This window comes from Aulonocara sp. 'chitande type north' Nkhata Bay, linkage group LG20 (genome assembly GCF_057382095.1).
Source record: "Aulonocara sp. 'chitande type north' Nkhata Bay isolate Kocher_YH1m ecotype deep benthic linkage group LG20, A_spYH_male_GT1.1, whole genome shotgun sequence".
Classification (NCBI taxonomy): domain Eukaryota; kingdom Metazoa; phylum Chordata; class Actinopteri; order Cichliformes; family Cichlidae; genus Aulonocara; species Aulonocara sp. 'chitande type north' Nkhata Bay.
The window spans coordinates 27,684,494-27,711,319 of record NC_141363.1 but is presented as its reverse complement, the minus strand read 5'-3'; the positions used below and the strand labels follow the sequence as shown (position 1 = coordinate 27,711,319).

Here is a 26,826-nt window from a genome sequence, read left to right as displayed (position 1 = left end):
GTTGCCAGGATGGGACGGGTCCTTCAGTATCTGCGCTGCTCTAGTCCGGCATCTCCTGGTGTAGGTGTCCTGAGGCGGGGGGAGAGCAATCCTGCAGCAGCGTTCTGCTGTACGGATCACTCTCTGGAGAGCTTTTTGGTCCTTCACACAGCTGTTCCCAAACCACGATGTCATGTTCTGTGTGAGGATGCTCTCCACAGCGCCTGTATAGAAAATCCTGAGGATCTTTGGAGAGACCCTGAACTTCCACAGTTGTCGTAGGTGATACAGGCGCTGCCTAGCCTTTTTGGTCTGGACCTGAATGTGGGCAGCCCAGTACAATCTAGTTTGTTAATAAACTAAACCCTAAAGAAGAAAATCAAAACCCCATTAAACCCTAAACTCAAATATTTAATTAAATACAAATACTTTGTTTTCAAAGTAAAGAAAACACACATTCCCCCCTCAGCAGGAAGTGGTGGTGTGGTCCAATTATCGTCCTTTTTAATGGTTTCAAACCCTGGCTGCCATCTTTTGTCCAGCAACTCCCAGGGATGATGGCAGGTAAGAAATAAAAAGAAAAAGGTTAGTCAGAAAGCAAAGAAATGAAGTAGTATGAATACATAAGTAAACTAAATGTGCGCGCTTACAAATAGAACAAATGTATCCAAACCAATCAATAAAGTTATTGGCAACTAAAATGTATTACTATGTTCAAATGAAAACTGAATATACAAAAGTTACCGACTTTAGAGTGTGGCCACGGGTTTGGCCATCACAACATCTAACGATGTCTGAAGCTTCGCTGTTTCAGAAAGAGTGTTGGTGTGAATTATGTCCTGCAGGTTTTAGATGTGTCCTTGATCCAACACAGCTGATTGAAATGGCTAAATGACCTCCTCAACATGTCTTGAAGTTCTCCAGAGGCCTGATGATGAACTAATCATTTGATTCAGGTGTGTTGACTCAGGGTGAGATCTAAAACCTGCAGGGACACCGGCCCTCGAGGCTTGCTGTGCAACACTTCTATCACCCTTCTATCTTCAGTTTCATGTCAAAGGGTTTTGCTCCAAAGCTAGAGAGCTTATTGCCAAAAAACACCCGAGTCAAGCATATGGAAAAAATATTATTTCTTAATAAAATAAATAGTTACCATCACAGCAGTATTCATAAACACAATCACTCATGTCTACACACATTAATCAAAAACAAATTAGATGAATGAATGAACCACAGTGAAAAATAAGATAAAATAAAACAGATTAAGGTGTTTTTATTTATATTCTAGGCAGTGATTATTCCCATGCTGAGACTGTTGTAGGAACAGCCAACAGGTGCAGGAAGACAAACTGCCATGGCTGCTATTGTCAGGGTTGTGCTGTGTGGCGAGCAGAGGTAGGACCCAAGAAGTAGGTGATGTTCAAAGTTGCAGGAGGCCCTTTGGGAAATATACTTTTCTACACATTATTTATTTTGTAACATGAGCAGAGAACTTTTAGAGATGTACAGCTCTGGGTGTATTTTGCACACTGTCTTTGACTGTTGCAGGTGGTGAGAGCTTTCAGGAAGCTAAAACAGATTAAAATCTATTTTTATTTCCACCAGGTCTCAGGACAGAGACAAATTTCATGTTGCAATACTTTGTTTGAAAAAAACATATCAGAGGATTATTTAATTTATATAGAAGAGAATAGCCCTTTATTGTTATTGTACATGTACAGCAAAATTATAGGTGCTTCACACAAACTGTGCATTAAGTAAATAGTAGTAAACAGTAGTAAAGGTATATTTTATTCGTTTTTAGTATAAGGTACCAACCATTAGCAAACATTAACATTAAAAATCTCATCAAGCTTGCACAGAGTCATAAAATGTAATTATCCAAGCAGAATATTGATGTCTGCACAGTGTTATATTTTTGGGCTCGCATGGTTTGCAATATGAACGAGGTGGGGGCCACAGTGCTGTTTTTCTTCACGGGGCCCCATATCACCCGGCGGCACCCCTGTGTGTATCGGCTTCCTGTATGAATACGAAAAACAGACCACGTGGTGTAAAAGCAGACTGCAGCTTCTTTTGTTCAAATCAATCAAACCAGAGACGGACAGAGAGCCGCTGAATCAGGAAATCGCCGGTATCTGATTTATTTTTAGTTGTCTAAAATTAATAATGATATTTCCCGAAATCACACAGATTGTACCTGGGCTTATTAAAAAATATTTCCAGCCAAGAAAACGTGGATAAAGTTTTATGTTGTATCATCGTTTTATAGAGTGTTTGTGTTTATGTCTTTATTTAGGATGTGTGTTAGCATACAGTAGAGAGGTAACGTTAGCTTAATGAAACCTATCAAGTCGTCTATTTTTCCCATTTTATGTGATATTATTTTACGGTGGGTTCGAGAGTGTTGGTGTTTTCGTACAATATACAAACTTTGCGCAGCTTGTTTGTGTAGCGGCTAACTATTTAACTTCGTACGCCGTGTGTTAGCACATCAGCTAGCTTGGTACCCGACCATTATGTGAACAAAGAGCGACAGAGGTTAGCCGCTCAGCCTAATGAGGCTAGCAGCTAGCTCGCAAACTTAAACCGGTGCACTGTTATAGTTTGCTGGGTTTTTGTGTGTGTGCATAACAAGCTAGGTGGTTGTTTTTGTTTGTGTATTTCCCCCGACGCCAATGTCGAATAGCCGAGTATTAGACAGCCACTAAGAATGTAATTTAAGAAAACCGGAGAGATTTTATTAGCTTGTACGTAACAATAGAGATGAATTAGGGCTTCTTGAATGTGGCAAACTTATATAACGGCACACATATAGTGCTGGCAGCATCAACTCAAGCGTGTGAACTTGTAGCCAGTGAAGTTCGCCAATTCGCCAAAGTTTACGTTAACAAAAGACCGATTTGAAGCATTTAGTTATTTTTAATAACGTCCATTCCGCCATAACCAGCCCACGAGTTTAATGAGTTGAAGTTTTTGGTAATTAACTCCTGCACAGGGTTTTTCATTCACATCTTATTGTGTTGTGCTGTACTTCAAATAAGTGTTTCTGTAATTTAACACGTTAGTAGTTTTATTCAACAAGCCTTCGTTTGGTCTTTTCCACAGCCTTTGTTTCTTTGACAATTAAGTTTCCATGTGGTCTGAATAACACTATGTGGTTTCTTCTTTTCCACAGAAAACAGCTTGAGTTTGAAAGATGCCACGCAAGAAGGTGACAGATGTCTCAGGGAATGGTGGGATGAAAAGGAAGCGAGCCAGCGGGAAAAGGAGAGAGAGGGATTTCAGCAGTGATGACGAGTTTGACTTTGAGCAGGAAAACAACAAGAAATCCGGCAAACCCACCACCAAGTCTGGTCTCCAACCGGTCACTGTGGCAGACGACGTGAAAGAGAAAATAGTGCGTTTGATCAAACATAGACTGACTGGTTTTTGAAAGTTAAAGTGTTCTGTGTTACAAACATTTCTCAGTTATTACCTGATAATGACCGTCAGTCAAACCGTTCGCCTTTCTTTGTTGTTTTTCATCAGCATGTGTGTTTATGCTTTTCCCTTCTCATAGTACAGCCTGACCTGTAATATGAAATTTAATCAGAATTTTTTCATTGTTTTTCTTGTTTAAAAAGAAATATTTGCTGTATGAAAAGTTTGTGTTAAAGCTGTCCCTGTTTGGTTATTGCTAAATAATAATACAAAATAAAACCTACTTTTCCCTTTGACCCAGGAAATAGATTAGATTTATTTTTTTGTTTATTCATTGTTTGTTTGTTTTTTATAGTTATTGTCCTCTTTTTGCAGAAACTCGAGTGCCCAAAGGTAAAGGGCCAACTGCTCATCTTTGGGGCAACCAACTGGGATTTGATTGGAAGAAAGGAGGTTCCCAAACAGCAAGGTAAACACCATTCAAATGGCTATCCTACAATGTACCTGTGTCGCAGGATAGTCTAGTTTTTGTATGTTGGCATGGCCACGTGTATCCTGTTTTCTTAGGGCGTATGACTCATCTAGTCATTTTTAATATTTTGGTGATGATGGCGTGATTAAGAAGCTTCCTGAGGTCCTTGTACAGAGAGTGCACACTGTAGTCCTGAGCCTGTTAGAGAAACTATTTTTATCAAGAAAAGGCTTCAGTGCATAATCAAAGCTACAAAATGTTATTTTTACCTTTCTATTCTATCAAACAGTTTGTCTGTTGTTTGATACAAACACACCTTTCATGAGCTTCCATGGTGCTGGTAGTTGTGAGGTCAACCTATGCTGCGCTTTAGGTCAAGGGTCACCGACCTTTTGTTAAACTGAGAGTTACTTGAAGCATACAGAGTAGTACAAGGTGCTACTTGTATGATATCTTGAATAACAAAGTTTAGCTGTTCCCCTTTAGTGCTAATATTTCTATCTGAGAGCGGGTGACCTGATCACAGTAGTGTCGAGGATTCCCCAGAATTAATATTTGCAATTATTTGGGGAATGCAGATTTAAATACACAACATTGTTTATTTGTGCGAATCTTCTGTATCAACATTTGAAAGTCTGTTTCCACTTGTGATATTTTTGTAAATATTTTGACAGTTTTGTATGAATGAACACATTTGTAGCATTTTGTCTAAAATAATTTTCTTTAAGAAACCATTAACTGTCACAACTTCAAATCATGTAACATTTTTTTTATTTGAACTGATCACATTTTTGTACAATATTTGAGTTTAACAGAACTACAGCGTCTTTTACTGAAAACGTCTTTGTAAATATCTGTTAGTGGGAAGCCTGGTTTCCCACTTACAGATATGCTGTACACCAGTGAACTGTAATCTGGGCTATAATTACAATATAAACAACACTGCACTTCTGAGTGAGTCTTGAGATGTGTGGAGGTCATTTTGTTAGGATTTTAATCTTGTTCAGCATCCAAGTTGAACTTAGCTGTTCAGCAGTGCATGTCGTGTACACTTACATGAAATGATTTCAGATGACTAACACACACATGGCTCAAGTCGATCAAAGTCACTAAACCTGTTCTCAAACTCTTGCCCGAGTCTGTTTAAGACTTGAGCGTACTTGTCTGCAGCTTCGTCCAAAGCCCCAGATGCAGAAGCATTGTTATTCAGCACTGACTGCACAGAGGGAAAGTGCAGGGATTTTTTTCTTCCTCTGTAAATGTACAGAGAGAATTTTCATCGTAGCTTTAAATGCATTTCCAGTGAGATGTCTTCATTTTGGGTTTGCATTAACTCATTGAATTCAAAAGTGACAAAAACACTGCCAAACTCGCCCCCGCCTGCACTATCAGATCTTTGTGTTTTGTAACAGGTTACCATATTCAGCTAAAAGTTCCAGATGCTAATTATGATCTCTATGATGGGAGTTGTCATATTGCATGTATCACCTGCTGCTGAATGGTGCGGGGGTAATGTAGAAATGTTGGGAAATCTGTGTAATTTTTACATTGCACAATGACGCCTGTTCCATTTGTAGTTACGTCAACAGCTTTTTCACTGGTATCTTCTTTTTTTTTTTTCCTCCATGAAGAATCTCTTCACCATATTGTAGATATCAAGTCCATGTGTTGTTGTCTTCAGGGGCACTAGGGGCATATCCTGGGCAGAGAAATCATTGAACATCATCTAGACCAGGGGTGCCCAATCCCGGTCCTCGAGAGCTACCGTCCTGCAGCTTTTAGATGCATCCTTGTTCCCCACACACCTGAATCAAATGAATGGCTTGTTATCAGGCCTTTGCCAAACATGATGGCATGCTGAAGAGATCAAACCATTTGATTCAGCTGTGTTGGAGTAGGGATGCATCTAAAAGCTGCAGGATAGTAGCTCTCGAGGACCGGGATTGGGCACCCCTGATCTAGACAAATGTTATCAGCTGTGATATACTGCTGCAGACTTGTTGCACTGGAAGCTGAACCCCTAGCACTTAACTAGATTCCAGGTACTCGTCAAATTTAGCCCCTAGTTGGACATCTGAGAGTGTGGAGACAACATCAGGACATGTTGAAAGCTTTAAGCCTGTAACATTGGAGCAGTTTGAGTCACATTGATTGTATCTTTCATTACAACCAGTTAAAAGTACTAATTACTCATTGAAAATGATTCCTCAAAAATCTTGAGCCGTCTTATTTCTATTTTATACTTTGCTTAATATTGTAAACAATAATCCTCCAAGCTTTCAGAGATCTTCAAGAACTAATGTCCATAAGAAATAAGAACATAATCAAGCAAAGACTCAACACAGGATCTAAAAGATGCATCTGGCCTGTCAGTTGATCCGTCTACTGTATGCCAAGCCTCATCAGAAGTAGATGTGTGGCTGTCAAGAAGCCATTCTTTACCCTCTAGAGTCAACTTTTCCTGAATCCTGTCGTCACCTTTGTTCAAGACAGAAATGGCAAAAATTTGATTTACTAAGGAAAGCTCTCACAAGCTTCCTCAAAATTCAGTGACAGCAGGTCTTAAGGAGTGACAAATGCAAATTTACAATATCTGGTATCTATGTAGGAGGTCGAGAGAGATGCAGCAGTGTGTGGTGTTATCTTCATAGAGGAGAGCAAAGAACAAAGACGTATCAAATATTCATTTCAAGCTCATTAGAACTGCACAGACTTTGTGCTTCCTGTATTTTCATTTATTTGCAAAATTTTCAATAAATGACTGCAACAGTTTCCCAAACAACATAAAAAGAAATTGGCTCCAAGAAAAAGCACTCTCTGTGCATGTGAGTGCTTTTGTTTGCTGTGTGGATGCTCTTGTCTTTACCTGACTGCTGTTCTCATTATGGTGCAGAACTGATGCAGGGGCATACAGACCCAGACAAAATCAATAAGTGGTTGATTAGTTTACATCTGCAGTAGAGAAGTCAGTTGATGATGCAGCCTGTTCACTATGAACTGGCCGTACACATCACAGTCTGTGTGATCCTGGGGTTAAAAAAATCATTGCAGCCAAAGAGTCTGAAATAGGTTCATTCATGCTGACATCTGGACCGCAAATGAGTGAATGGGCTTGTTTATTTAACCAGCTGATGATGGTGTTAACTACATGAAGTGAGTATTTATATTCCAATCTATTTGGTTATGTCAAATCCAGAATTTACAAACATATTTTTTTGCAAAGGAAGTATAAATGGGAAAAAAAAATTAAAGTGTAAGTTTTGTTTAGGAAATAAAAGCTCGCGTGACACTGGGAGTACTTGTATGTGTGCACTGTTTCAAGCCAGATGGAAAAGATATCAGTCTTAAACGGCTCTAACAGCGCAGAGATGATGCAAATGAATATCATCATTGTGAACTTACTGTAAAATATATAAAGCATTTGACATCTGCAACAATAACATGCAACAAATACATAGATGTAACAGTAGTATAATCCAGAATACACCATGTTTCATGTAACTGGATGTTTAAGTGTTGTCGAAGGTTTAACTACCTGTTTACTTTTTGCTTGTAGGACCTGAACACGACTGAAAACATCCCATTTTAATGACAGAATTATTTAAATATTACCTGAAAACGGGTAACTATTTTTAAACTATCAGTCTTTGATAAAGGCACAACAGCGTGTCTATTCTGCTCTCCATCTCTCAGCTGGCTGCCTCCTCTCACTGCTGTCCTGGTGTATCAGCAGGAGTGGGAAGCTGTTGCTCTCCCTGAAAGACACCACAGCTCAGCTGCAGCAGTGGATTTCTCAGTCTTTCCTGACTCTGGCCACTTGCAGTTTTCAAAGGAAACTAGATGTATGATAAGTTGGTTTTTTGAGGTGGTTGTCACGGATTTTTGAATAGTGCATCCTTTAAAATGCACGCCATAATGCGCCACACTTTCCAGGTGCATTTTATTAGTTTTTCGTCACTCTAGAGTCTGTTTACACACCGGAGAAGAGCAGAGAGGTGGAGCTGATAACATCGGGAGGTCGGGCTGACCGGCGGCACTGTTCCTGTAATCGCCATTAAAACCTTTTACTGGGAAAAACTAGCAAAGTCCTCATCAAACCACCTGATCAACAAACACTGACCTGAAGAAAAGTAAACTTTGTCTCCACCGCTGTTTGTTTTACACAGTGAAAAATCCTCCGTTAAAGTCAGCAGATGAACTGTTAACTTAGCATGTTTATATTACACAGCTCACTGAAGGCCAAGCAGGGGTGAGTCTAAAGGGGGCCGTGGGCAGTGTCAGACCACATCCACTTGAAATATTTTTTGAATAAAATAAAATTGAAATAATATAAAATATTGTGTTAATGAAATTGCATTTATTTAAAAATATAAAATTTTTTCCACAGACCAATAAAAATGTTAAGCTTTGACTGCACTTGACATTATTTATATATTTTTGCATTTAACAAAAATATTTTCTTTAGAAAGTATATTTTTGACTTGGCACATAAATACAGTCAACGCTGTTTTTTTTGACAATGTTTTTTGTGCAGTTAAACTATTAAAGTTCTCCAAGCCAACCGTGCAGCTTAGTTATTACAAAGAAGTATTGTTACAAGAAATGATCAAACACAAACGTTCTTTTTTGTGCTCCGTTTATAGAAATGTCAGCATTCTTAAAGAATGCAGTGTTTATGAACAGAATAAGGTACAGAGGGAGCGTTGTGCCCAGTGTTGCCAACTTAGCGACTTTGTCGCTATATTTAGCGAGTTTTCAGACCCCTTAGCGACTTTTTTTCTTAAAAAAAGTCACTAAAAAAAGATGTGAAAGTGTATATCGCTTTTACTCTCAACAAGCAGCGGGTGCTGTAACGCAGTCAGTTCTTCTTTTACTCTTTTACTCTTATGCTGTTTTGTGGATCACAAGGTTTAAAACTACTTATAAACACACACACACACACACACACACACACACACACAAAGTAACTCCACCAGAGTGCCTATTTCGGGTCACTTTTGCCGGTCCAAGGACAAAGGAGCAGGGTTGGAATTGTGACATTAAAAAAAACAATTGCTAAAAGAAATTTAATTTGTAGTTCTAAATAAACTCTAAATGCATTTAGGACGTTTTTTACTCACTTTATGTCTCTTCCACGATGTTATTTCTCTCTCCAACAACATAGGTTACAATTAGATTAGCGTGACCAATTATGCAAATTAGGCAATGACGTCATTTAGCGACTTCTAGCAACTTTTAGGACAGCCAATAGCGATTTTCCTTAATGAGGAGTTGGCAACACTGGTTGTGCCAGTGTTGTGCATTTGTGTGTGTGGGGGGTCTTGACACGGGTTCTGTGTGTGTTTCTTAGCTGCTTTCCGCAACCTGGGCCAAAATCTCTGGGGCCCTCATCGTTATGGCTGCCTAAATGACGTCCAGGTTAGCTGCGTGGTGTCCGGCCCCTGTGCTGCTCACAGTCTCTTCATAACCACAGAGGGCAAGCTGTGGAGCTGGGGTAAGTAACATGCACAGTGGTTGTCTGTGTTGGTTGTGTTATCAGACACTGAGCTTGTCTTCCTGCTTCCTTAGGTCGTAATGACAAAGGTCAGCTGGGTCATGGAGACACCAAGCGCCTGGAAGCTCCCAAGTTAATCGAGGCCCTGGCAGAGCATGTTATTGTTTCTGTAGCCTGTGGACGCAATCACACCCTGGCACTCACAGGTAGGCTTAACTGGGGACTGTGTGGGTTTTCCTTGCACAACAGCAGCTGTTTTCAGTGGTTGTGCAGAACAGCCACAAGATCATGTAATACAGCCGCTTGTTGAAATAAAACACCAGTGTATTCTGGGATTGGATTACGCATTATTGGTTTGATTGCACAGGTCATCGAAGGATGTTTCCAAACTGAAATCCAGTCGGTAATGGCTCTGTGCTTTTAACATGTTTGCTGATGGTACTCTGTCTCCTCAGAGGATGGCGCTGTGTATTCATTTGGAGAGAACAAGCTGGGCCAGCTTGGTCAGGGCAACCAGACTGATGCAGTCCTCACCCCAGCACTGGTAAGCCAGGGTGTAACTCGTACTTTTCCTTCCTTTATCAGATGATAAAGTGTGGTGGTGTAGGTGTCACTGCTGTCCAAGTCTCGTCAGTCACAGGAAATGAATACAGTTAATCTGCTATTCCATAGCTTTTATGGTTTCAAAATAACAAAAACAAACTCAAAACAATTATATAAAATTATCAAACAAAAACAAAATTGTTAATTAATGGGACAGCAGTGCAGTGGCTTCATAGTTTACCTTAGAATCCTTTGGTTGTCAGCAATTCCTCTGCTACACAGCAAACAATGACTGTGGATCGTTAATTCTGCTAACTTTATTTTCCAAATTGTAAACAAATATGGTTTAAAACGGCGCTTACGGCGCTGCCGCGATGTAACTCAGTTTAAAGCCGTAACCTGAACAGTCCATCAAAGTGACCACAGCAGGACACCTCCTTCCTTTGTGCTCTGCCTCCAACATTCAGAAATCAGTTGATTTGTGCATACAGGATTTAGAGCGCAGAGAGCTACCCACAGACTGTGAAACTGCAACAGTGCACCAAGGAGACATACTCACGTAGACAGTGGCTTCTTTGTGCATGTGGCTGCTAAGTTCACATGCAGGTTATTGAATTTACATGCAAGGAATTTAATTGATCCTGTGAAATGAAATTATTTGCCTGGATTATAGTTTTCTTGTGCACAACTTACTCTATAGTGGTCTCGCTCTTCTAAGTCTTTGTGAGTAAATGATTAATTATTTAATCAAGTTATTGATTTACTCTGCCTGCTAGAAACCTGGTTACAGCAGTGAGGTGGTTAATTTAAATGAATCAACACCGCTGCCTCCTCTTGTCAGAATCCTCAAACAGGAGTGGCTTTCTGTTGCATCCATCAGAGCATGAATGTGTGTGAATGTTAGAGAGAAAACACTTCTGCATTGAAACAGTGCTTGTGTGAAGAGGTGTGAATGAGGCATCGTATAAAGAACTTTGAGCGCTCCTGCAGAGTAGAAAAGTGATACATAAGAACAAAACATTTACATGTTTTAAAAGCGAACTTATTTCTTAAATCCAGCATCAGAAACAGTGTTGTATAAATGTAGCAAATTGTTGCCTGAAGGCACGTATATTGTAAGGTAAACACTCTACAATAATACAGAGAAAACCCCAATAATCATATGATTAATTACTCCTTTGATTAATTAATGCATTGGTCTTAAATTATGATCGATGTGTATCAAATTCATTTTACATCACGGGCCACATACCACTTTGATCTTAAGTGGAGCGGTGAAGCAGGCCCTTTCAAAGTAAAGAATGTGATGCGGTCAAAAAAATTTGGGTGCACCCAACTTTTATGCTGATGCACCTAAGGAAAAAAGTTAGTCTCGAGCTCTGTATAATGTATGGCAAACTGCTGTACCTGTAATAAAAAAACAAACATGCAGCACCTGGAATGAGCTGAGAAACAGGGTCCCAGGACCTTTGATTAGTCAGCCACATTGGTAAACTTCAGAGAGCTTACCATTGCGGCTGACCTGTCCAATCCTCTAACCAGGGTCTCCTAACATTATGTTGGTGAGGCTGTGGTGCCCAAACACCCTGTCAGGTTGAGCGTGAGATTTCTTTTAAACGACTGCTGAAAACACATTTATAGGTTAGCGTTCCCTTAATCTTTTCCTCTTTATTTTGGGCTGTAGTTTACATCTAAGTGTGTATGTTGGAATGAATGTTTTACCCCATGTGGTTGGTCTGTATGTCTGAACATGTATACTTTTAATGTGTCTTTTATTCAAACTGTGAAGCACAAATTCAGTTAAAATGTGATACACAATTAAAGTTATTGTTACTCGTGCTGAGCCATATCACTTCCTCTCAGACTGCCTGCTAGGCTATTTAAAAGTAGAGTGGGAGAGAGAGCCTTCAGGTTTCAGGTCCCTCTTCTGTTGAACCAGTCAGTCAAGAGACGGATATACTCGTGGCTTTTAAGATAAGCTTAAAGCATCGTTTTTAATAAAGCTGGTTGGGGCTGGATCGGATTACCCTGAAACCTCCCTTAGTTTTGCTGTGATGGGGTTAGGCTGCTGGGGTTGTCTGATTGTTGTGGTTTTCGCTCCATTATTTTAGGGTGCCACCATACAGTATTAAGCACTTAGAGGCAACTGTGGGGATTTGGCGCTATATAAATAAAACTGAATTGTGTTTCTCTCTAGATTTCCTACAATGGGCAGCCCCTGGTGAAGGTGGCTTGTGGTGCTGAATTCAGCATGGTGGTGGACTGCAAAGGAAACCTGTACTCGTTCGGCTGCCCAGAGTATGGACAGCTGGGTAAGCTCTCAGCACATTGTTTTCATGTTTTAACATTGTTTACAGTTTAAAACTGCTTAAGGCTGCAGAAGATTGTTTGCAATGACACCAGTTTTCACGCCTCAGCGATTTAGGAGTTTTAAATTGTTACCATAGGTGCATCTACTTAGAGCAGTTTTAATTTCAGCGATCTCAACCTCAGGGTCAAGTTTTCCAAAAATGGTGTGTATGTGTTAACTCGAGATTTTGAAATTGATACCATAGGTGCATCTGTTTGGGTTGGTAAATAAAGTGTTTTCATATGTTAACAAACTACACACTTATCAAGATGAAATGACATTTTATATCGAGCCCATTACAGTTCACCATCACTGACGTGTTTGACAAAACCTTTCTTGCTGATTTATTCTAGAAAACTGTAGTTAAATGCACGCAAATGATTTTCATCATGGTGAATTTCCCAGGTTAGACTTGGGCTGACAGCATGGACATCCAAGTTTGTGAATGTGATAACTTGAGAATGAGGTGGCATAGAATTCTGAAATTCATACCACGGGATATGTATCATGTAGACACAGTAGTGTAGTTTGTGCACTGGAAAGCACTGATGTGTTGGGAACGATAAACTCCATTAGTTTTTTATTGTTCTGCATCTCTGTCACTGCAGGCCACAACAGTGATGGAAAGTTCATAGCTCGTGCCCAGCGCATAGAGTTCGACTGTGAGCTCATCCCTCGTCGTGTCGCGATCTTCATTGAGAAGTCCAAGGATGGCCAGATCATGCCTGTGCCTAACGTGGTTGTGAGAGACGTGGCCTGCGGGGCTAATCACACGGTGAGAGGATTCCCAGAAGTCTTATCAGGAGCAAATCAAATTAGATGGCCAGTGATTGATTGATTGATTTTTTTAATTTTGCAAAAGGGTTTACAAACTGCTGCTGTTTGTGTTTTCAGCTGGTGCTGGACTCTCAGAAGCGCGTGTTCACCTGGGGCTTTGGCGGCTATGGGCGCCTCGGTCACACCGAGCAGAAGGATGAGATGGTTCCCCGGCTGGTCAAGCTGTTTGACTTTCCTGGCCGTGGTGCCAGTCAGATCTATGCAGGCTACCAATGTTCGTTTGCTGTCAGCGAGATGGGTATGTCACATTGCAACAAGATCTCTAAACAGTCTCGCTCAAGTAGGTTGCACGAACGTTGATACTGTTAGTTTTCACAGATTCTTGTTTAACTTGGATGTTCAGGAAAGTGAAGTCATATGGCACGCAGAATTGCCCACCAGTCCATTCCATCAACAGTTTAGACAAACTGAATTTTAGAAACAAGTCTCATGGAGTTAAAATGTAACTTTGTAGCTGCACAGTAAATTTGTTTGAAGAAAATTAGGAGCATAAAAGAGGCGCCTATCAGTCTGCTCATACTTTAGACTTGTGTTATAGTCATTTGCATAAGATTACACTGGCAGAATGAAGAATTAAATCAATTAAATATAAACCAGTTCTTCAATATAAAGAGGATGGACTCCCTCAGACGTCACTGAAGCAGAAGCCTAGCAGATGATGACGTGTATGCCATTCAGACCCTAGTGGACAAAAACTGTACCATGGCTATTTCCTGCTACAAAAAGCCATTACAAGCTGCGATTATTATTTTCCATTTTTAATGAATTCAAATTGGTGAAACCATAAAGAAGTAATCGTGAAAAAGAAAGGCTTTAACTTTCTGTCTTCTAAAGAACAGAAAACTTTTTTTTTCTTTGCAAGGTTGTTTACAGAAACTACAATTTTAATGAGAGGTGTGAGAGGAGCACACGTATAAATCTGTACATGTTGTATTTTACAGGTGGGCTGTTTTTCTGGGGGGTGACCAATACTTCTAGAGAGTCAACCATGTACCCCAAAGCTGTGCAGGATCTTTGTGGCTGGAAGATCCGCAGCCTGGCATGTGGGTGAGTGCTGTCGTCACTTGTTTCGTTTTTTTCTTTTGGTTTTTATTACCCTTCAGCCATAAAAGCCTGATTGAGTATTGTGGGGACCCCACCAGGTGGGTGGACAGCGTGGACGGTTTGTTGATGTGATAACTCAAGAACAAGCTCACGTAGATTCATACCATAGATGTATCTACTAGAAACCTCAGATAAGTTTAAACCTCCACCTCAAGATCACAAGGCACGTTTTCTGAAAATATTGTGAATGTGATAAGTCAGGAAGGAAGTCGCCTAGGATTTTTTTATATTGATGCCATAGGTGTAGCTGAGGGGTACCACTCACAGCCGGCAGTATTTTTTGGTTTTGGGATTATCTTGCCCTAATTGGACAGTTCCTCAGGGTCAGTTCTCTCACGCTTTGATTTATAGACTGACCTTTGAAGGTTCACTGTGCGCACGCACACACACACACACACACACACACACACACTGATATATTATCATATGCATATTAGAGTCAGTTTAACCTGTATAGCTCCAAATCAAAACAACAGTTGACCCTACAATAATACAGAGAAAACGCTCACATGACCTCCTTTGAGCAAGCGCTTTGGCAACAGTGGGAAGGTAAAACTTCCTTTTGAAAGGAAGAAACCTCTGGCAGAACAAGGTTCAGGGATAACTGATTAAATGAAGAGTGGTGTAAAAACACAGTGAATGAAAAAAGAGAGTGAAGAAAAAACACGTCACACTCCTCATGGGAAGCCTTCAGCAGCATAGACCTGTTGCATTAAACGTAGAGAGGGTGTCTGACTCCAGACTGAGAACTGGTTCCACAGAAGAGGCACCAGGAAGCTGAAGGAAACCCAAATAAGCCTGCAGTCTGAAAGCCAAATGCTCTTTTGGGGTGATATGGTACTATGAGGTCTTTAAGATAAGATGGGTCGTTATTCAGCACCCTATGTGTAATATGTATGTATAGTACTTTACAATACAATTAATGTAAGTAAAGCACTTTTAATAGTGTTTTACATACACTTTTGGGACTATTTGTTGTTTTCTTATCTACATCCGTAGCTCTGACTCTGTTTGCATGTTTGTATCGATCAGGAAGAGCAGCATCATCATTGCTGCAGATGAGAGTACAATCAGCTGGGGACCCTCGCCCACATTTGGAGAGCTGGTAAGAGTCATTATGAGACATCACATGTCCAGTGTTAACAGCTTTGTAGGCCATCGTCTACATAATCTGTCGTTATTTTTGTTTTTAAACCTGAACAAAAAACATACAGAACAATAGTTCTGTTTGGTTAAAATAGTAACATTTAGTTAAAATAAAATTTAAATTTAGTTAGTGAAAATATCAATATTTTGTGAGACAAAATAAAACGATTGAAATTACACAGATGCTCTTTTGTGCTAATAACATAAAATCTGTGAAATAAAAAATGTGATGCCCTCAAATTACAGAAACAAAAGTCTAGATACTGAGTGTAAAAACTACTGACCGAGAACAGTCACAGGTGCCACAGCTGGTTTAACGTTTCCGCTGGTGTGTGGGGAGACGTTGGCGTGCAGAGTGTAAAACAGTCTTAATTCTGCAGTGGATGATTCAGCTGGTGGAATAAATTCATGCCACTGCGTCGTTTGCAGCAATAGTTTTACAGCATGTTTTGGAAATTACCACATTTTGTTTGACATCCTCCTTAAAATCCAAGCGACGAGCGAGTCTCATTCATTGCTCGCCTGAAACTCGCACTGACAGTATTTAAACACGCATGCTCAGAGCAGTGCGCCAGGTAGCAAGTTTTCCAGTTGGGAGGGGGGATTTATGATAAACATCAAGATGAACAGAATCAACTTACAGGGTATACACAAACTACAGACATAGTTGGAAAAATGTAACCAATAAAAGAAATTTGTAAGAAATTAAGAGCTACCTTTTAAATGTGAAATTGATCTTTTCCAGTTAAAGAAATCTGGTCTTTGAGCCACAAAAACTTGGGGAAGTCAAAAGTGAACTCCAGAGAAGGCGGATATATCTTCCTAACAGAGAACGACTTGTAATCTACAGGGGAACAAGTGGAACCCCCAAAAATAGCAATGAAAAGCTCCGCATTTACCCGTGTCCCTAAAACCTTAGACATGATCATGAAATAGTCAGTCTGACATTTGTTCATTTTACACCAGGAGTGGAAACATGTGGCTCAGGTTACAAGAAGAGGCATTGCATCTTTCACATTGGTCAGTTATTTTGGAATCAGTTTTGACAGTCCAGACTGAAATGGACTTGTTAAACTGTAAGAGTTGCAACTTGGCGCAGCTTGCACTTCATTGTATACTAAGAACAATTTTATCCCACCGCCTGATTCCAACCTTGTGCATTTTTGTTTTTGACTGCAGTATGAGTATCCAGGGCCATCAGTGTGTTGTATAGTTTGAGAAGGCAAAAAACCAGAAGACCATCCGATGGCTGTTCAGTAGGCAGCGAGGGAAAACAGGGGAAAAGGATGCAAAACAACTTAGTACTTAAATTATTTTAATATAACTTAAAATAAGTGGGACACAGGAAAATTAAAGTTGGAGGATGAATTGGAAAACGATCATAAGACTCCACATTCTTGTTACATTGAAACTTTGTAGTGTGCTTTAGTGTTGCTAGTCTTGTCAAAATCTCTTTGACATTCACATGAAGATGAATTTGACCAGTGACTTGCTTCCAAATTCGAACAATGTTTATGCAAGTGAAATATTGTGATATTGGCTGTTTTGTTGTAAGATAGGAGATGAACATTGATCACATCTGTCATTGATCTTGCAGGGATATGGAGACACCAAACCCAAATCCTCCACCACCGCCCAGGAGGTAAAGACCTTGGATGGCATCTACATTGAGCAGGTAAATGGACAAGGTGGTAACTATTTGAAGTAGAGTCATTAAGATGCATACTGTTACAATCGTTGATCAATCGTTGATCAAATTAAGCAGTGCCAAAGTTTCACATAATTAGAATGTGTGAATGATCCGATCCAAATCTGATGCATAGTTTCAGACAGTCTTGGATTTGATTGGTCAGCCACCAATCAGACGGTTGCAGAGTCGATCCCAGACTCCCAAAAACTTGAGTATTCGTGTGTGTGTGTGTGTGTGTGTGTGTGTGTGTGTGTGTGTGTGAGTGAGAGAGAGAGAGTTATAAGTGCTTACGGGTAGATAAACTGTATAATGTGTGTGAGCTTGGATTGAATAAAAGTAAAACTTTGAATAAGCATTATATCAGCCCTAGTTTGCTTGTACTCCACTTCAGTAGTGATGTCCTTAAACCTGTAGACTAATTGCTACACATTGTAGCAATTAATAATAACAATAGCAACTAATAGTTGCTGTAGGCTCTTTGCCTTACAATGTACAGTTCCTTGAGGCATCTGTTGTGATGTGGTGGTATATTAAAAAAAAAAAGTCAGCTAAATTAAATTGAAAAAGCATACGACAAAAGTGCCTGTGAGACTTGGTGAACGAGGCAGGTTGTACAAAGCGCTTTGAGGACTCGGGTAGATTTGAAATATAAGAACCTGTCTATTTACCACGAAGCAGGGAAATGTCCTTCTCTTTCAAATAACGTGCGTGTTGTTTCTCCAGGTGGTGATGGGCTACTCTCACTCTCTGGTCATTGCTAGACAGGATACTGAGCAGGAACAGGAGAAACTTAAAAAGCTGCCTGAGTACAACCCCCGAACAATCTGAAGGGCCCACCAGCAGTGACACCTCAACCCATTTCACAGAGCAGAGGAACAACCATGTGATCAGCAGGAATACCTGACCTGTTCAGTCGCTACTAGTCACGGCATCGTGCTAGTGGGATGGTTGAGTTGAGGGGAGAGGTGTTCACGAGTCTGAAGGTTATCCACACATCTCGACTCCCAACAGACTCCACAACAATTTGGACACTCAAATCAGAGAAGATGGGACTGGAGACTGACAGATGCTCTGGATGGTCCAGCTCTCACAATGAATGGTCAAGATATCTTTACTTCCCAATGAGCCTGCAACGGTTTGTTCTAAGCACATCTCGTCCAGCAAAGTTGTGCTTCCCAAAAAACCCATTCCAGTTTCTTTTCTCATTCATGTCGGGTCTCTTAATTCTGTTTGTTTGTTTCAGTATTGATAGTTGTGACATTTACAGGTGCTACTCCAGGAGCCCTCGGTCTTTTCCTACTGGGGGCATTTTAAAGACCAACACTCCATACCTGTGCCTTTTTCTACATGTATGTTCAGGTTATGGAATTCTTGTTTATTTGGTTCCGAGGATCAGCTGATCCATCTTGTCTGTGGCAGTGTGACCGAGTGTATGCGACTGCTGCAGATTATAATCAGGATTTGGAACATACACTGTGTCTCATTTTGAATACTTCCAGTAATACACTTCCATATAGTGCACTTAAGTACTTTGTTGCAGACTGCATTAAGGTCGACAGGATAGTGTTTACCCAGATCAAACACAGTTGGTTGTATACTCTCCACTGACTGAAGTTGTCTTGATGTTTGGCAGCCATCTTGGTAATGCCTCTGGGCAGCTATTCTGAAGCTTCTTTTGATTGATTTGAAGGTTTGACTTTAGTGTTCACCAGGACCAAACTGCATGCATAGAATCGTAAGTCAAATCTGATTAAAACACTTTTGGAGACTGCCCCAGAATGAGGTTTAAAAAGCTTTTTTTCCTTTGCAAATTATACTTGGAGTATCCACGTGCAGTTTTACAACACCACAGCTTTATTAACAACTGCCAAAAGTCTGAAAAATGCCAAGCTTATTGTTGTTATGGATATACAGGAAACTAAGAAAAGATGATCTGGTGCAACAACACGGATGGCTCGTATGCATCCTGGTCCAGCTGTTGAGTATACCATTCAGGTACTCTGTTTACTCTATGCAGTCGCACTTGTCATTGTGAGCACACTTATGCATTAAATAGTAAGTGTATGGAAGAATATTACCTGAGACACAGCAGCCATGTTCTGTGCACTTCATGTTGATGTTACATTCCTTGTTTCTTCAATGTTTGCATCAATGATGCGCGCCTCAGTCCTTCCAAGACCACAGAGTCTCTTAGCTCTTTTTTTTCTCTTGTTTATTTCATTAAGTTTAACTTTCACAGCGCTCTAAGCAATTTCACAAACAGGTCTGAACCTTCAAAACCACCAATGCACTGTCTAAACTCGTTCAACGTGATAAGGTGCAGTGCGTTCTTTTTAATGGTGAAATTTCTCTGGGTTATGTTTTTGTTTGGTTTGTTTCTTGCTTCTTTTTTTTTATTTCATTGAAATGGTTGAATAAAGATTCCTGTAAATGAATTTGTCTGTGCAGTCAAACCTCTACTCAGGTCAGATTGAACAAAACGATTCAGCCATCCATCCACCTCAGAGGTGGGGAGGTTGTTCAGTTTTATTTGTACAGTACCAAACAACAGTTGCCTCGTGGTGCTTCATTGTAAGGTTAAGACCATCGGAAAATACAGAGAAAATCCAAACAATCTGCTGTCCTCTATGAGCCAGCACTTTGGTGACAGTGGGAAAGAAAACTCCCTTTTAACATGAAGTCTACAGCAGAACCAGGCTCAGAGGGGCGCTCATGACCAGGAAGACCGGACAACACTGTAGTGGAAGAAAACCAGAGAGAAATAATGACTGATTTAATGCGGAGTAGTGTAGAAACAGAGAGGGGGGTTCCTCACATCAAAGGAAGCCCCCCAGCAGTGTAACTAAGGGAGGATTCAGGGTCACCTGATCCAGCACTTGCATAGTTTTAAGCCTAATCCAAAAGGTAGAGGGGGAATCTTGTTTTCCAAATCCAAACTGGGAGCTGGTTCCACAGAAGAGGGGCCTGAAAACTGAAGGCTGTGCCTCCATTCTACTTTTAAATACTCTAGGAACAAGTAAATTAACAGCCTACAACGTCTTTATGATGAGCCTGATTTTTCAAGACCTTGTATGAGATGAGAAATTTGATTCTGGATTCAACAGGGAGCTAATGAAGAGAAGTCAGTGCAGGTGAAATATGCTGCAGCATTTTGGATTAACTGAAGGTTTTTCAGGCAGTTTTTAGGACTTCCTGATAATAATGAATTACAGTAGTCCAGCCTAGAAGTAATAAATGCATGAACTAGTTTTTCAGCGTCACTCTGAGACAGGATATTTCTAATTTTAGAGATGTTGCACGAATGGAAGAAAGCAGTCTTACATATTTGTTTAATATGTGCATTGAAGGACATGTCCTGGTCAAGGTTCCTCACAGTGTTACTGGAGGCCAAGGTAATGCCATCCAGAGTAAGAATCTGGTTAGAAAAAACATTTTAAAGATCTTTAGGGTCCATGTTTGCCTTAAAATGGTGGCTGTCTGAGTGGTGTCCAAAAATGTGGGCTTCATAGATCATTTGGAAATTTTCTGGGGAAAACATGGTCTTTCTAAGAGACACAGAATCCATCCCAGTTTGGATGGAGCAGCTCTAATTTCTAGAAACCTGGACAAACTTATTGTACCTACCCAAAACGTGACTATAGTGGGGGCCAGTCTTACACACCTCTGCAGTTTTTCCTCCTCCTGTTATCACCCCATATTATTAGACTCAGCTGGCTAGTATTATGATGGTCCTTCTCTCTTCCATTGTTAATAGCCTTTTTCTCACCATTTTTGTACCAACACACTACTTTCTGTAGTACAACACTGTTCAACTTTTATGCAGACAAAGTAATCCACAACAGCTGGAACAGCTGTAGGAATTACACCAGCTTTCAAGGCTTGATCAACCTCCATTGCTGCAGAACAGCTTTAAATTGTTAACCCATGTATCATTGTGAAATGTACATGATTTTTCAGTTTTGAGTAACCTTACTTTTTTAAACCTCTGCCAGCTCACCACTTTGTAACATTTCAAGCGTTCATTGTACTTAAACAACTTGAATTACAATAGATAACAGGACAAATTGGGGTATTTTAAGACGTTTGACCATAACTTAAGCAAACAGCCTGTTTTGAAAGGAGTAGAAAGTTCAGATACCTGTTTAAAACTGTAGGGATTAAAAGCAAAACGTTGTCAGAAAAAATAATAATACAGAAACCTGAAGTATTGGTACTTCATTACTGTATCGCTCATTTTTTTCCCCCTACATGTATCATTCTCTTTTGCTTTCTACCATCTTTTTCTGCATCATTTGCCTCTAAATCTTGTCTGTACTGTACAGTCGTAGTGTTTGCTGCCCAGAATACACACATTTGATTGGCTGAGTGGTATCATGTGGAATGACATGAAACTGGTCTGTGCCTTTCCTCAGCCACCAAATCACCACCATCAAGACTACGAAAGGAGCAAAACTGGTTTGAGAAACAGGAGAGTGACCCCAAACACACCAGCAAATCCACAACAGATTGTTGTAGTGGGGCCAAAATTGCTCTACAACAACGCAAGACAAACAGAAAACATGTCCTCCTAAAGCTGGATCTACAAGCTAATAAGTCAGAGGGTGTCCTGGGTTTGTCACAGGACAGAAAGAACCCTGTGAAGAACTCTTACATTAAATTACAAGCAGTTTGTTTTCAACTCCAGCAGTAATTGACTCATATTTGACCATATGAAGACTCCGCCCACTTCACAACAATGAAGAATGAACAAAATCACATCGCTCAGTTTTATTTCAGCCCATCTGAGCTGCTTAATTTGCAATTTTTTAAAATCTTGTTTCCATGATTCATTGGGTCCTATGTAGATCCTACAGTGAGTGCTCTACAGTGCAGTAACACTGGAATGAATAATGTTGCTCCGGATCTGTCATCACATTATGAAAAAGAACCTTAAACAAAAACTCTGTATTGTAAACAACATTTATTTAAATACACAAAATCAGATTAATTGCCATTTTAATCATCATCTTCTTCCTCCTCTTCATCCTGATTAATCTGGAAGTAGCGGAGCTCATAGCTCTCCTTGGTGTTGGCAACAACACGCAGCCAGTCACGGAGATTGTTCTTCTTCAGGTACTTCTTTGTCAGATACTTCAGGTATCTGGAAAAACAAGAGATGTTGAATCATCAGTTGAATCCCCTTCAGGGAACAGCAGCACGGTGGGTGATAGTAGAGATGGCACGATACCACTTTTTTTTTATGTCCGATACCGATATCATAAATTTGGATATCGGCCGATACCAATATGAATCCGATATAGTGTTTTTTAATCAATAAAACTGTTTTTTTAATATCTTGCTGCATTTTGTATAAGTTCAAACTCTAAATGCTCAACCAGACCGCGGACAGGTCCCGCACGCCACAGCCGCTCTATCACGTGATGCATACTGTTCCGACGCGCTACGGTTATGAGCAGTTATGCCATGTCGCAAGTTTTGTGAGGTGATTTTTGATATTTAATGGATCGGATTACATTTTTTATTTCTCTCCGATATCCGATCTAGTAATTTAGGTCAGTATCGGACCGATACGGATACGTAATATCGGATCAGTCCATCTCTAATGGATAGCTTCCTGGTATATGGAATGTTACAAAAAGCTATGCAAACCTTGCTTTAACAATGCCATGAAAATAGCACATTTTTCCCCCACAAACACAACAGAGTGGTGGTGTGGCGACATCTAAACTCATAACTGCCATTATACCTTTAAGAACTGAATCCTGTTCACCATGGGCCGTTTTCTCATCGATCATGATGATGATGATGAACTCCCTAAACATCCATTCCCTGACATCATCATTAATTGTTAAACTATTTGCTTACGTGGCAAATACATTTATCCATTTTTAGTTTTGAAAAGACTCAGCTTTTCTGGAATCCTCTATTAAATAAAAAAAACTGACTAATAAGCTCACTAGCTGTGAAATTACACTTTCAATTAAACTACAGGTTCCAGTCTTCAGTTGTAATATCCCAGCTCACGTCACATGATGATTCTACTCAATAAAAACCCTGTGCAGCTTTGTTCTTGCACAGCAAGAGAGAAAGTTACATTTCATATAATATATTTGACACTTTATTAGACATCGCTTCATTATTATTATTTTTACATTCTCTCCGATATCCGATCATTCAGGATTAAAGATGTGTGTCAGCTGTCGTTTGACACCGATATGCCACCATATTGTTAATGTCTTAAAATGAAAATGTTAATGTTAGTATTTGTGAATGGCTGCAGCTGCATGAACCCTTCAGCACAGTGAAATCACCAACAGCAGTTTTTAGTAACGTCACATGATCTATATGAAGATGTTGAGTTAACTGGTCTTTACATTTGCTTCTGTTAGTAATGTGGTCTCGTCATCTTACTCAGAACTTTACATTAGGATCAAACAACACAGTGAGTGCCTGATACCTTTTGGAGAAGGGCACCTCAGAGGACACTGTAATCTTGCTCTTGCTTCTCTCAATGGAGACCACACCGCCACCAAGGTTCCCGGCCTTGCCGTTCACTTTAATGCGCTCCTGCAGAAACTGTTCCTGCAATTAACATGTGGTAAAAATGTTACTTTATATCGACGGCTCTATTTATGCTCCACATGAGCAACAAGTTCACTGAAGAGTAACAAGCAAAGTTCTAATAAAACCAACAAAGCTCTTTCGGTGAATGAGTTTGTGGATTTTAAATGCATCAGGCCTTTTTGCTTAAATGAAGCTAACAGTAGTATGGATTATTACGAGCTGTTTTCCAATTGTATGGCTGTGAGTTTGATGGCTACAGAACCCTGGTATTAAACTTGTCCCCAAGTAGATAGTTACATATTCAAAAATTAGTCATTTCTGGGGTTATTCCTTCGGTGTTAATTCATTTTGACTTTTTTGTGCAGCACATTTGACTGTGTTACATGTAACTGCTTTAGAGTCCTGTGTTTCCAGCAAAGCCTTCAATGTTCAAACTAAACGTTCAAGTGTTTTTCCACCTCAAGTCAAAATAACGAGCACTATTTTTATTTAAGCAATAGATCTGCATTTCTTTATCCTAGGTACAGTTACTGGCATTATGAGAACGTTTGTCCTTGTGCACAGCTTTTCTGGTGGCGCGTACACCACATTGCCAAAAGTATTCACTCACCCACCCAAGTTGTTGAATTCAGGTGTTCCAATCACAGCTGTTATGCTGCTGTGTTGACATCAAAATGCTTGTGAGCAATAACCAATAACTGCAGTTTAGAAAGCTAATTAGCACCTAGAAAGCTTCATCAATTGACAGGAGCCACACAGAGAGGAGACCTTTACCTCATTATCTGTTCAACGTGCAGAAACTTGGTTGGTACTTACCAATTTTCTTGTTGCTTAAAAGAGAAGAAAAAAAACCCTGCTCTTATTTGTTTTAGATATCATCTTAAACATGTAAACACACTGTTTCTTGCCACTTGCCAGAAAAATTGCCACCACCTCAGCTTTGTAATACATAACCACATTGGCCTTGTTAGTTTGTTCTTAACAACTCGTATAAGTATAACCAGTAACTAAGCATTTCACACTAAATTATAGTGAGTATCAGTAACTAGGTGCTGACAACTACCAGTACTGAGAAAATGTTAATGACATTCATCCTTAGTGGCTGTAGCTCAGGTGGCAGAGCAGGTCAGCCACTAATCAGAAGGTCGGTGGTTCGATCCCAGGCTGCATGCCAAATATCCTTGGGCAAGATACTAACCCCATGTTTGCCTACTGGTGGTGGTCAGAGGGCCCGGTGGCGCCTGTGTCCGGCAGCCTCGCCTCTGTCAGTGCTGTGGCTACAATGTAGCTTGCCATCGCCAGTGTGTGAATGGGTGAATGACTGAATGTAGTGTGAAGCGCTTTGGGGTCCTTAGGGACTAGAAAAGCGCTATACAAATGCAGGCCATTTACCATTAGTGTCATGTGGCCCTAAAGACATCTGTAGCAAGAAATGTTACCGACTGAAGAGAAGAAGAAAAAAAATATAGTCCGAAGCTTAGGTGTGTGTGTGTAAAGGTGTGGTTTCCCGAGCTAATCCAAATGGAGGCTGAACTCAAGAAGGGTGTAGAGTGAGCCAGATCTGGCTAGGAATGTCATCTCAAAGAAGCCCTGCAGCTTGTGCAGGACAGCCTTTAGTCTTAAATTGGTAATAAAATAACTCAGAAAAAGTTACAGCTTAAAACTTACAAAGTTGGCAGCATCCATGATGCCATCTTCGACAGGGTGCGTGCAGTCCAGTGTGAATTTTAGGACCTGCTTTTTCTTCTTACCACCTTTGCTGACATTCTGCTTCCTCTGCCAATGGAAGGACAAACATTTACTTCACTGCAAAGAACCTCTAGGCTGTCCACTACATTTATATGAACAAAATTTAGTAAAACACCCAACAACAACCAACTGTTAACATTCCAATGTATCAAAATGTTAATTTCCCGTTTGTGCAGTACATAGGTCCAAAGAGCGATTGGTAAAATCTGGTCACCATCACATTCAACTGATTAATTCAAAAATCCTGCAATCTGAATTAATAGCGGATTTTGCTTTTACCTACAGAGTTATATGTATTCAGCATAACAGTTTAATATACGTGATGATGCAACTGTACTTCGATTCTAGCCAAAGCTCGACTTTAATTATAAGAACATTCAATGACAACATTAAGTATGCATAAGTGCTATTTTCGACTCTTTAATGTTTTGATAAGTACGACTAAAAGTAATTAAAAACATCTCCATGAGTTGAGCTCTGCGTCAATCCCCCGACTAGTAACGTCCACGTCTCGGAGCGATTAACTAACAAGCAGGTCAAACAAACAAACACAGCTCCGTAGATACTGTCAGCCTCCAAAACCTTATCTGCGCACCTTATTAAACAAAGGTATCGTTATAGGGCTAGCAACGTGGTTAGCTCTGCGACGCTGCTAAGCTAACGTTAACTCACAGACAGCCATAGGCCACAAAAAACTCAGCTGTGTAACCGAAAAAAACCATCACAAACGGACCCAAACCCTGCATTTTAGTCCATGTAGATGCAACAAGCCAGTTTTTTCCAGATTTCATATAGGAAAAGATACAACTTCGATAGATTTTAGCACGACTTTTTACTTACAATAGGCGCCATGGTGAAGAAGCTATCAAAAAGGAAGAGCAAGCGGTGCGCATGCGCTACACATCATACGCCGAAAAATTGATGGAATTCGTTTTGTCCCAAAATCGCTTCATTTCCATTCATCCAATAAACTTTTTTAAAAACAGCAATGGATGTTCATAGAACCTCGCAATAGTCCCGGTATTCCTTGTTAACTAGTTTTTACATTAACTGGTTAGATTTGTTTGTTTTTCACTCTCCGTGTTAAAAATGTTGCACCCGCAGATTCGTCATTTTCACGGAACCGTCTGATCGCTCTAACAATATTAAAGACCTCCGCAAAATAAAGTCTCCATCTCCAGCTCGTTCAAATATATACACGTATCGATATTATATTAAGATAACAATTAAATTATTTTAATAAAAAAAAAAACCCAAAACACCTTCTGCCTGGTCCGTCTTTTTGTAACATAAACAACGAGTCCACATTTTCCTCACGACGACGATTAGTTTGACGGGCCCGCGGGTTTACCTGTCAGCTGTTAAACACCTGCTGCTGATACAGGAAACACGCCCACGTGACAGTGACGGTTTAACGTGGACAGCTGCTGTTTGGGGTGGGGGAACTCCAGGCCACGAGGGCCGGTGTCCTGCAG

General features: G+C 40.2%; 2 protein-coding genes across 4 annotated transcripts; one reads left to right on the top strand and one right to left on the bottom strand.

Annotated features, from left to right (window-relative positions):
* The first annotated feature begins 1,965 nt into the window (after positions 1–1,965).
* Positions 1,966–19,473, top strand: rcc2 (regulator of chromosome condensation 2). Of its 3 annotated transcripts, none has more exons than XM_086277584.1 (13): positions 1,966–2,113; positions 3,158–3,379; positions 3,778–3,871; positions 9,225–9,368; positions 9,443–9,574; positions 9,824–9,912; positions 12,109–12,223; positions 12,870–13,036; positions 13,156–13,336; positions 14,040–14,145; positions 15,235–15,307; positions 16,946–17,023; positions 17,762–19,473. In XM_086277584.1, exons 2-13 carry the CDS (start codon positions 3,179–3,181, stop codon positions 17,864–17,866), a joined length of 1,485 nt encoding a protein of 494 aa, XP_086133710.1. In that variant the 5' UTR covers positions 1,966–2,113; positions 3,158–3,178; the 3' UTR covers positions 17,867–19,473. The 3 variants fall into 3 exon arrangements, with proteins under 3 accessions (XP_086133710.1, XP_086133712.1, XP_086133711.1); XM_086277586.1 differs by lacking the exon at positions 1,966–2,113 and adding an exon at positions 2,351–2,371; XM_086277585.1 differs by lacking the exon at positions 1,966–2,113 and adding an exon at positions 2,791–2,958.
* Positions 19,474–21,981: 2,508 nt separating this feature from the next.
* Positions 21,982–26,323, bottom strand: LOC147305819 (large ribosomal subunit protein eL22). Its single transcript, XM_086277730.1, has 4 exons — positions 26,192–26,323; positions 25,271–25,378; positions 23,496–23,620; positions 21,982–22,178 (listed from the first exon to the last, which is right to left on the bottom strand). The coding sequence occupies exons 1-4, from the start codon at positions 26,201–26,203 to the stop codon at positions 22,034–22,036; spliced, it is 390 nt and encodes a 129-aa protein (XP_086133856.1). The 5' UTR covers positions 26,204–26,323; the 3' UTR covers positions 21,982–22,033.
* Positions 26,324–26,826: the final 503 nt, after the last annotated feature.